At 56.6% G+C, this 10,918-nt stretch overlaps 1 protein-coding gene across 4 annotated transcripts; it reads left to right on the forward strand.

Annotated features, from left to right (window-relative positions):
* The first annotated feature begins 449 nt into the window (after positions 1–449).
* Positions 450–10,690, forward strand: GPAT2 (glycerol-3-phosphate acyltransferase 2, mitochondrial). 4 transcript variants are annotated; one of them, XM_036074864.2, is made up of 21 exons: positions 450–512; positions 648–761; positions 1,434–1,507; positions 1,939–2,043; positions 2,286–2,414; positions 4,715–4,814; positions 5,187–5,320; positions 5,636–5,735; positions 5,832–6,044; positions 6,577–6,696; positions 6,865–6,947; positions 7,295–7,413; positions 8,139–8,209; positions 8,287–8,545; positions 8,634–8,782; positions 8,942–9,019; positions 9,488–9,619; positions 9,703–9,823; positions 9,910–9,975; positions 10,211–10,266; positions 10,574–10,690. In XM_036074864.2, exons 1-21 carry the CDS (start codon positions 450–452, stop codon positions 10,688–10,690), a joined length of 2,403 nt encoding a protein of 800 aa, XP_035930757.2. The 4 variants fall into 4 exon arrangements, with proteins under 4 accessions (XP_035930757.2, XP_077913566.1, XP_077913567.1 ...); XM_078057440.1 differs by having other exon boundaries at positions 8,305–8,545; XM_078057441.1 differs by lacking the exon at positions 5,832–6,044.
* Positions 10,691–10,918: the final 228 nt, after the last annotated feature.

The following is a 10,918-nucleotide window of genomic DNA, read 5'->3' on the forward strand; positions in this document are numbered from 1 at the left end:
TGCCAATCCAGCCTTGTTCTTTCCCTGTGCACAGAAGGGGTCTCAGTCTCCATTATAGCCCCCATCTGTGCTGTGAGATGGCAGGGTGGCTGCTGATGATAAGATAGCCGATCCCCTTCATGTAAGCCTGAGGGAGCCCCTGATCTGGACACTGAAACCTTTTGAGGACATCTGCTCCTTTATGGGACATGTCGGGTACGGGGTGGGGCTTTGATCTGAGCCAGCTTCCAGCCCAGCTTCTCACCACTGCTGGCTTGGGTGTTGTCTGTCCTGGGGTTGAGGACTTGAGGGCGGGGGGTCACTCCAGGACCCCTTGTTGTTCCCCAAACTCCAGGTCCCCCTCCATCCTTCTTCCTCTCCCCAGGTCGGGTTCCTGTGGAGAGAGAGAGAGAGAGAGAGAGAGAGAGAGAGAGGGAGAAGTGGCTAGTTCCCAGATTTTATAGGCCCCCATGGATACCATGTTGGAAGCCAGACTCCAAACCCAGCAGAGGAACACCCAGAACAGCCAGGAGGTAATGTGGCCCCTCCCATTCCCAAAATACCTTCTGTCCTCTCACCTCCCCTTCTGTGCCCCCTCACTTCTGGAGCCCCCTTCCCTCTGCCAAGGATTTTGAGTCCTCTAATTTCTTTCTGTGACCCTTTTCCAGACCAGCTTGTGGTCCTCAGGCTTTGGGATGAAGCTGGAGGCTGTTACCCCATTCTTGGGGAAATATCGTCCCTTTGTGGGTCGCTGCTGCCAAACCTGCACTCCCAAGAGCTGGGTGAGTGATGGTAGGGCTGGGCCCCACCAGGGAAGCTTGGGGAAATTGACTATGGGAGCCATGGCTCTGGGAAGCAGCTTTCTTTATGTTCAGCTCTCCTTCACCCATGCCTGTGCTCTGGTCTTTCAGGGGAATGGATACACTGGTGTTGGTTGTGTTGTTGGTCAGGGCTGGCTTCCAGGCCTTCAAGAGTTGGGCGGGGTAGTGCAGAGAGAGGAGATGGGGCATGGCCAGAGGGCTGGGGTCTGGCCAGGTCTGCATGAGTCTTGTTCAGTTCTGGGGACACTGCCCACTTAAAGTCACACAGCACTCAACACATGCTTGAAGACCTCATGCGTCCATACCATGTGCTGGTGCTGATGAGCCCCAGGGTCCTGGCAGAGATCCAGGCTACGTGTCCTCTGCTGTTGACAAGAGAACTTCTCAGAGACTATATGCTACTCTCCACGAGGGGGATTCTGTAGAGCATGCAGCACTTCCATTTTGACTAGGGGACCCTTTCTCCTGAGTGAGTCTTGGGATCTGAGAAGTGAAATGCTGTACTATAATTTTGTCTCCTGGGATACTCAATACTCCCGTCAGGCAAAGCCTACAGAATATAGAGTGGGGGCTCTCCTGTGTTGGTTTGTTAAGGCCCCCAGGGACATACTGTCTCTGGCCCCTCTCCTGCAGGAGTCCCTCTTCCACAGAAGCATAATGGATCTAGGCTTCTGCAATGTGGTCCTGGTGAAGGAGGAGAACACCAGGTAGTCAGGGCTGGGAACTGGGGGGAGGGCGGTGGGCAGGGTCCTTGGGTGCAGGGCTGCTGGGGCCCTATTTTGTGGTGTCATTAGTTTTTCCTTTGGTGGAAAAAGAAGGGCCCCTGCCCTCTGCTCCATACCCGCAGGTGGGGAGAGGCAGGCTGGGAGCTCTCCTGCAGTTTCTTCTCTGAGCATTTATGGATTGCCCACTGTGTGTCAGGCCCTAAACCTGTATCCCACTCAGGGAGAGGGGAGGGAATGGGGCACAGATGGGCAAGTGCTGCTTCTTCCTGCTCCATGATAAGCCAAGCTCAGGTGTTCCCAGGCCATGGGACTCAGGTGTGATCCCTTCCTGGTGGAATATCCTCTGTAGACCCTACTGGGGTATGGGCCCTCTGAAAGATCACCACCCTCCCTGCTCTGGGGGCTGTGTCCAGGTTTCGGGGCTGGCTGGTTCGGAGGCTCTGCTATTTCTTATGGTCACTGGAGCAGCGCATACCACCCTGTCAAGATGCCCCACAGAAGATCATGGAAAGCACTCGGTGAGGAAGCAGGGATTGGAGTCTGGCTGGCACTTTTGAGACCCTTGAAGGGATGACCAGCATTCTAGGCAGGGGTGGTTTAGAGGGCTGGCTTCTAGACTGTTAGCTTTGCTGGGGCCCTTCCTTAAAGATGGTGGATAAATACTGGAGTCTGTGTTCTGGGGATGCTGTGGTGCTGAGGGAAGTTACCTGAGAGATCTTAGGCCTGCCCCAGCCTGACACCACTCCCCCTCACACCACAGGGTGCAGAATGTCATCTCAGGGAGGGTCCCAGGAGGGGCTGGGGAAGGCCAGGTACCAGGCCTTGTGAAGAAAGAGGTACAGCGCATCTTGGGCCATATCCAGGCTCCAATCCATCCCTTCCTGCTCAGGTAACTGGTAGGGGCACTCTTTTCTGGGCTGGGGCCTCTGCCTTTCTGGAGAGTGGGTGTTGGCTAGGTTTGGGGAAAGACTGGACTCCCCTCCTGGGAAGTTGGATGGTGTGTTTACCAGAGAGCCTGAAGGGAGCCCCTGATCTGGACATTGTGATCTCTTTCAAGGACAGCTGGCTCCTTGATGGGACTAGTCAGTATGGGGTAAGGCTCTGATCTGAGCCAGCTTCCAGCCTAGGTTCTCAACACCATTCAACACTGGCCTGGTGTTGTCTGTCTGTTCTGGGGGTAGGGGCTTGGGGGTCACCCCAGGAACCCCTGGTTGTGGCCCAGACTCCAGTTCCCTCTCCATCCTTCTTCCTCTCCCCAGATCAGGTTCCTATGGAGAGAGGTGAGGTGGCTGCTTCCCCATCTTATAGGCCCCTATGCTCCCTCCTGCACTCATCTGGCCCAAGTCTGAGCTCCTCTTAGATGCAGGGCCTTGTTCCTGAAGAATGGAGGGATACACAGGGCAGAGTAAACATATGGCTGTAAGAAGGACAGAACAAGGGTTAAGATTGAAAATAGGTGTGGGGGGAGGAGTAGACTTGTAAGACAGGGACAAAAGGGGGAAAGGAGTCAAACTTGAGCAAGGATGGAGGGAACAATCCTACTAGAGGGAATAGCATGAGCTATGGCCATAGGAAATGGCCACTTTTGCTCACGAAGCTGTGGTTGGAAGCTGGCGAGTGAGTGAGAGAGCTGTCGGAGACAAAATTGAGAGGTAGAAGGGACAAGATATGCACGGCCATTTTAGAAGTTTGGATTTGATTTCTAAGTGCAGTGAAAACCAGTGGAAAGGTTTTAAGCAGGAAATGCTAACAAGGTGAATTGGATCAAGAGCAGAGAACAGAAGACCATCTGGGAAGCTTTGTTAGTCCAGGTGAGATGCCATGATGAGGCATGTGGTGGTGACAGTGGGGGTTGGAAAAATGGATTGAAAGACCAATGTGAAATTAATAGGTCACTGATGGGTTGAAGGGTGAGGGTGGGGGCAATGAGGGGAAAGGGAGAAATCATGGGAGAGCCAGGGTTTTGGCAGAGCACCTGGTGGTGTGGATGGAGGGGGCAGGCTTGGGGAGGAGTGAGTTTGGCCCACAAAGGATACCTTGGCCATAGAGTTTCAGATACCTCATGTGTTGGTGGAGACCCTGAAGAGGCAATTGCTCATGAGTCTGGAACTCAGAAGAGGTAGAGGCCAGGAACATAGGTTTGCAAAGCTTTAGCATATAGATATTTAAAACCAAGAGATGAATGAGTCACTGAGGGAAAGAAGGCACAGCTGTCTTGAAAGTGCTCAGTGGTCAACTGCTTAGTTAGGACAGGAAGTAGAGGTTGTTGGTAACTTTGACCAGCCCTCCATGTGACAATTCTTTGACTTTGCTGAGACTTACAGTCCCTTGACCTGACCACCTTTACACCAGCCATCAGCCCCCCTCTCGTCTTGTCTTCTCTCCTGGTCTTGCTTCGATTCCAGGGCTCATCGTGATGATGATGTCCTTGGGAAGGAGTCACTGGTTCTGTTTGAACCCAGCTACCTGCCTTCTCTGTACCTAAGCAGTCAAATGTTTCCTTTATGAGATTTTCAAAGAGGCATACAGCATCTGCCAAGACTCTGATCCAGACTGCTGCTTCTCAGATTTACCCACTGTTAACTGATGGCCCCATCTCATGCTTCATGGAGAAGTAGAAGCCATTGGACGAGGGCGTGCTGCTTGTCCACCACATCTCTGTGCAACTTGCATCTACACTTCTGTCCTCATTCAACACCAGTCCTCCTCCATTGGGCCTCTGGGGAATGCCTCCTCAGAGACCTGGCCCTTTTAGTTATCCCCTTTTTGTATCACTAACTCCCTCCTTTGTATTTCACCTTTCCCAGCAGTTTTCAAAGACCCAGGCTGGGTTATGCCTGGAGAGAGTCTTGGTCCTCTAATTTCTTTTACGGTCAATGGAGGCAGGGAGGTGCTCTGAAGCTAATTCGAGGCAGTTGCACCGTGAGATCTTGGGAAAGTAACAGCACCTTATAGGCATGGGCTTTGGTGTCAGGCCTGCCTTCCAGCCTCCACATCACCACTTCTTAGCTTTCTCTACTGCTTCTCAGCAGCTTCTGTAACCTGCCCAGGCCTCACTTCCTTCTTCCATAAAGTGGGGACAGTAATAGCACTTGCCTTACAGGAGTGCTGGGTAGCTTCCTGAGGTGCCGCGGGCCCTGACTCATGGGCGGGGCCCTTACACACCTCAGACTGGGTGTCACTCTCCAGGCTGTTCAGCTGGGCACTGCTGCGGTTCCTGAACTGTGTCTTCCTGAACGTGCAGCTCCACAAGGGCCAGATGAAGATGGTCCACAAGGCCTCGCAGGCAGTAAGGCCCGCCTTCCGTTGGGTTGGGGATGGCGGGAACAGAGGAGCAGAGGCTAGGCCAAGCCCTAAGTTGGGACCAGCCCCATCAGCTGGTGGGAAAAATCCACTGCTCTTTGACGACCTTCTCTTCGTGTCTCACGGTCTTGCTCCCATGGGGCTCCCTCTAACGTCTTTTCATCATGGTCTTAACCATTACCTTAAAAGTTGTTGACAGAGCTCCTCTACTTTTGGGAAATGTGCTCAGAGGAAGAACTGCTCAGCTGAACCCTCCCTCCCTCTGGGGCTGCCCTGGGTCTGGAGGTGCTGGATTTCAGCTTCCTGTATCTTCAGGGTGGGGGCGGATTGGCACTTCCCTCTGGCTCTTCCCAAGCAGGGCTTGCCGCTTGTCCTCCTCTCTACCCACAAGTCACTCCTGGATGGGGTCCTGCTGCCCTTTGTGCTGCTCTCCCAAGGCCTGGGTGTGCTCCGTGTGGTTTGGGACTCCCGCACCTGCTCCCCCACCCTCAGGTAAAAGCCTTGTGCCCCTAGACATACAGGGGAGAAGACCCCACCTGGGGTAGCGGTGTGTGGGGATGTGTACGGGCATGTTGCTGGCAGCAGTTCCCCAGAGGCCCTCTTCGTGGTCTTTCTGCTCCCAACTCTCTGTCATCTCAGCCTGTGGGGCTCAGGTGAAGGGTCAGCTATGAGCCTTAGGGCCATGCCTGGCTTCGGAGTGTTCAGGCAGGACCCAGGCTGGCCCTGGTGGGCCAAGGTTCTCACTAGCCTGCCTGGTCCCATCTCCTGAGCCCCTTCATTCATCAAGCTTTGCCTTATGCCCCACAGAGCTCTGCTGAAGAAGCTTGGGGGGCTTTTCTTGCCCCCAGAGGCCAACCTCACCCTGGACAGCCCTGAGGGGGTCCTTGCAAGGGCTGTGGTCCATGCCGTAAGTGCCCCCAGTGGTACGGTTGGGGCCAGACCAGGGTACAGGGGCTTGTTGCTGCTCTGGCCTTGATACCTGCCTCCCCCAACCCCCTTCCAGGCTATGGAGCAGCTGTTGGTCAGCAGGCAGCCCTTGCTCATATTCCTGGAGGAGCATCCTGGGGCCCAGGGGCCTCGGCTGTCAGCCCTGGGCCAGACCTGGCTGGGACTGGTGGTACAGGCTGTCCAGGTGGGCGTCATCCCAGATGCCATGCTAGTTCCAGTGGCTACCACCTATGACCTGGTTCCAGATGCACCCTGTGATGTATACCATGTGAGTCCTGCCCCCGAGGACTCCAAGTGGACACCATCTCTAGAGTGGAGACACATTACTATGTTCTCTGGCCAGCTTCTCTTAGGGTTAGAGTTAAGGGGAATGTAAAGGAATTCTACCCCTCCAGTCATCATCCTGGGGCACTTGCCAAGGCACTTAGACTTATCCAGTCATTTCATCTTCTAAAGACCCAGCTAGAGAGGGATTTCTCCTGTTTCATGGATGAGAAAATAAGCTTGAAGAGGCCATGGTCATGCACCAGTTGGGGCCCAAGATAAAACAGCAGAAGGGGCGCCTGGGTGGCTCAGTCATTAAGCGTCTGCCTTCAGCTCAGGTCATGGTCCCAGGGTTCTGGGATCGAGCCCTGCATCGGGCTCCCTGCTCTGCGGGAAGCCTGTTTCTCCCTCTCCCACTCCCCCTGCTGTGTTCCTACTCTCACTGTGTCTCTCTCTGTCAAAAAAAACCCCACAAAAAAACAGCAGAAAATAGTGCCCCTAGGCAGTTTGCTCACTCAGCTCCTCCCTCCCTGCAGGCCTTGGCCCCACTGGGGTTGTGGACAGGAGTACTGGCTGTCCTGCGGAGCCTACGAGGCTGGGGCTACAGCCCCAGGGTCTGTGTCCGTGTGCACCTGGCCCAGCCCTTCTCCCTACAGGTATGCAGCCTGCTGGACAAGGCTGGGACTGCCTGAGGTCTGTCCCGGGGCTTCTGGCAGCCTGGCCCTCAGAGCCTCTGCAGGGATAGTCTTGCCTACCTCAGGTGGGCTGTGTGCAGGTTTCCTGGTGGGCCAGGGCAGGCCACCTAAAAGCCTTGTCCTGGGCAGGAATACACCATCAACGCCAGAAGCTGCTGGGGCAGCAGGGAGACCTTGGAGCAGCTGCTGCAGCCCATCGTGCTGGGCCAATGGTAGGGACACGGTTGTGTGTGGGTCTCGGGGGCAAGGCAGGCAGCCCTTCAGCCCCAGCTTGTGACCTGGCACCCTCTTTCCCCATACCCACAAACTCATCACCAGCTCCAGCCTTCCCTCTCCAGCTATCCATGGGTCATCTAGAACAGAGCCAGGCACCCCTCCTTGCCTATAATCTGACTGGGACATGGCACACAGACCTGGAAAGGGCTAGGGTTACATGGGCCACCTCTTGCCTTGGGAATGGGCATGGGGAAACACCCTCACCTTTGAGAAAGCTCTGGGCTTCCCCACAACTGTTCTGAGGTTTGGTCCCTTTATCCTGTGATCTATGTCTCTATCCCAGTACTATTGTCCCAGACACTGAGAAGGAGCAGGAGTGGACTCCAGCAACTGGGCCCCTTCTGGCATTTAAGGAAGAGGACCAGCTCCTGGTCAGGAGGCTGAGTCGTCATGTCCTGAATGGTGAGGGGGAGCTAGGTCTGAGCCTTGGAGGGGGGGGAGCTTCTGAGCATTCTTTCTACTGGGTCAGCTAGTCTTTGGAAAGCCCTCCTTTCCAAATGGGTTTCTGCACCTGACTTCCACTCCTGTGTGGCCCATTTGGGACATGTGAAGAGGAGTGGAACCCGCCTTGCTCCCGGGAAGCAGGGCAGCCAGGGAGAACCTGAGGGAGCCACTAGATGACAGGCTGGCGAAGCTGTGGAGGGTGCACTGTGCAGGGGGAGCTGGCCGGATGAGCCACCTACCCGAGGCCATACCTGGCCCTGCCTTAGGCTCACCACTTCAGCCTGGTCTCCTTAGTTGTAAATGAAGGGGATGTCAGTTGCATGGAATTATGCACATAAGGGACTTAAGAGCACCCTCTGTACCAGACACTGTATTAACGAAATTCTCTTTATTACTCTTTGAGTGCCCCTTCTGTGGCAGAGACCGTGGGGGTGAGTGGGCCTGTGAGAGGCAGGGAAGGTCCCTGAGCTCCCATCGTGTATTTGATAAATGTTGGTTTTCCACAGGGAAAGGTGGCACTCAAGGACCAGGCCTTCTCTCCCCTTGCCTAGGGTAGAGTTGGGGGGGGGGGTGCTGCTGCCAGTGGGGTGCAGGAGGAATGTTCTTGACTAGGAAGACTTGCTGGGGCGGTGGAGGGACTAGGCCCCTGGGCCTCGGGCCCTGACCAGCATTTCCCACCCTAGCCAGTGTGACCAGCTCGGCAGTGATGAGCACGGCCATCATGGCAACACTGCTGCTCTTCAAGCATCAGAAGGTAGGGGACAGAGTGGTAGGGGGCTGGGGGAGGGGGTGTGGCCCTCCTGCTCAGCCCCGTACTACCCTGGCCCCCAGGGTGTGTTCCTGTCCCAGCTTCTGGGGGAGTTCTCCTGGCTGACCGAGGAGACGCTACTGCGTGGCTTTGACGTGGGCTTCTCGGGGCAGTTGCGGTGCCTTGTGCGGCACACGCTGAGCCTGCTGCGGGCGCATGTGGCCCTGCTGCGCGTCCATCAGGGGGACTTGCTGGTAGTTCCTCGGCCAGGCCCGGGTCTCACCCACCTGGCACGCCTGAGCGCCGAGCTGCTACCTGCCTTCCTGAGTGAAGCTGTAGGTGGTGAGTCCCCAGGGCTTGGGCTGGGTGGGACGTGTGTAGGGGCGAGGCGAATGGCCGCCCTTCTCGTGCCGGCCCTCTCCTCCCCCAGCCTGCGCTGTTCGGGGGCTGCTGGCAGGCAGAGTGCCGCCTGAGGGGCCCTGGGAGCTACAGGGCATCGAGCTGCTGAGCCAGAACGAGCTGTACCGCCAGATCCTGCTGCTGCTGCACCTGCTGCCCCAGGACCTGCTGCTGCTGCAGGTCAGGCCTCTCCCCCCAGCCCCACATGGTCCTGGGCCTCCCCTGTCAGTTGTGGAGGGGGAGGGACTGGGCAGGCATGGGCCCCTAAGTCTTCCTGTGGCGTTAGGTCTCCCTTGCCCACTGCCTGGTTCTGAGGCCACAGAATGCTTTTCTCCTCAGCCCTGCCAGTCTTCCTACTGCTACTGTCAGGAAGTGCTGGACCGTCTTATCCAGTGTGGGCTCCTGGTTGCTGAGGAGGTAGGAAGGGCGGCTGGAGACAAAGCCCCAGTCTGGGGCCTGGCCACCTACTCCCACCCTGAGTGACAGCTGCCCCAGCGTGCTGTGGGGGTGGGCGTGCGCCTAGCCTGGCTGACAGGGAGGCCTGGGTCCTGCCTCTGCCAGTCTTTGCCTCGGGCTTTGCCCTATCTGCCCTATCATGACAGGACTGGACAACTGTACCTCTGCGGTCCTCTGCATGTCTCCTGCCCCTTACAGTTCTTGTCCACAGACTGTGGCCCTTGAGGGTCAGCGCTCACTTCCTGTCACCCTGCAAGTTGGCTCAGCAGGTGCCATGGTCTGGCGTGGCCCTGGGTGTCGTCTTGGGCTCCCTAGTTCTGCTTTTACTGGTTTCACCCCCACATGCCTGGTCTGCCAAGTACCTGGTCTAGGGAAGTGGGGGGCTCAGGGCTGAACCTGTCAGGGACCAATGGCTCCCACGGCTCCCAGACCCCAGGCTCCCGGCCAGCCTGTGACACAGGGCGGCAGCGTTTAAGTGCAAAGCTGCTGTGGAAACCGAGTGGGGACTTTACTGATAGTGACAGTGACGACTTCGAGGAGGCTGAGGGCCGGTACTTCAGGGTAAGTTGGGAGAAGCCACATCAGGGGTGGGGGAGGCAGGCAGCCAGTGGGAATGGTCCTCACTCTGGTCTGTCCCCCTCCAGCTCAGTCAGCAGTCACGCTGCCCTGACTTCTTCCTCTTCCTCTGCCGCCTGCTTAGCCCGCTGCTCAAGGCCTTTGCACAGGCTGCCACCTTCCTTCACCGGGGACAGCTGCCAGATACAGGTAAGGCGTGCCCCCTCCGGCCAGCCACAGGGGGGGTTGAGAGCTCTCAGGGCAGGGGCCCCAGGCTCACATCTTCTTTCTCCCAGAGTCCGGCTACACGGAGCAGCTCTTGCAGTTCTTGCAGGCCACTGCCCAGGAGGAAGGGTTCTTTGGTGAGTCCCAGGCAGCCAGCCCAGGCTCCCCAGAGGCAGGGAAGGGTTTGCTGGTGGCTGCTGCCCCCTGCTGGGCAGTGACATCGCAGCTCCGGGAAGAAGCGTTGTAGAGAGAGGGTCTTTGCATCTAGTCTGAGCCCTAGCCTTGGCTAGTTCCTTCTTTCAGCACAAGAGAAGCCTGCGCCCAGTGGTTCCCTGCTCCTCCCTATAGCCTTCACTTCTCTCTTCCTTCCAGAGTGTGCAGACCGAAATCTTGCCATCAGTGCTATCTGGACCTTCAGAGATCTGGGGGTAAGAGGAGCCAGTCTCACCATCCTCGTGCCTCCCATCTCTATACCGATAGAGCTACTCAGGGAAGCCTAGCTGTGCCCACCCTGGGGTTTACCTAGTGTCTCAGAATAGGCGTGGTGGCAGTAGTTGAAGATAGGGTGGTTTTCCTGGCCCTTTTGGTCTCCTAAACCACTGTCTCATCCTACTCTTGGGTTTAAGAGGCAACAATTGCACTCAAGGCCCAAGGGGCCCGAGGCTCACTTGCAGTGTGCTGGGGGACAGGCACAGCCCCCATGGTAAGTGCTCACAGCCCTTCCCTGTGGCCCAGGTGCTGCAGCAGATGCCCAGCCCTGCAGGTCCCATGCTCTACCTGTCCCCTACGTTCACCAGCCGGGAAAATCAGGAAAAGCTGGAACAGTTCATCCGGCAGTTCATTTGTAGCTAGAACTGTGGGGTGACTTCTCAGCCCCAGAACATAGCAGTGTCCTGGAGCCAGAAGACAGGGGGCTGCACACCCTTACCTGAACTATAAAATCTTTTGTGCTTCATTGGCTCTTGCCGTCTCTTGCATTTTCCATCCTTTGGTGTGTTAAGGGGACTGGACAAGTTTTTTCCCAAGCCCAGAAGTGTCTTTTTTGGGGTATCTGTTCTCTCCTTCCCCACCCTGTGAGAA

The sequence above is a fragment of the Halichoerus grypus genome, chromosome 10, assembly GCF_964656455.1.
Source record: "Halichoerus grypus chromosome 10, mHalGry1.hap1.1, whole genome shotgun sequence".
NCBI classification, from domain to species: Eukaryota; Metazoa; Chordata; class Mammalia; order Carnivora; family Phocidae; genus Halichoerus; species Halichoerus grypus.

Excerpts from the sequence above, each read along its gene's own strand:
- GPAT2 (XM_036074864.2), top strand. The coding sequence starts at position 450 with ATGGATACCATGTTGGAAGCCAGACTCCAAACCCAGCAGAGGAACACC. Across the intron at positions 8,210-8,286 it reads TGCTCTTCAAGCATCAGAAG|GGTGTGTTCCTGTCCCAGCT; the intron begins GTAGGGGACAGA and ends CCTGGCCCCCAG. Across the intron at positions 8,783-8,941 it reads AGGACCTGCTGCTGCTGCAG|CCCTGCCAGTCTTCCTACTG; the intron begins GTCAGGCCTCTC and ends TTTTCTCCTCAG.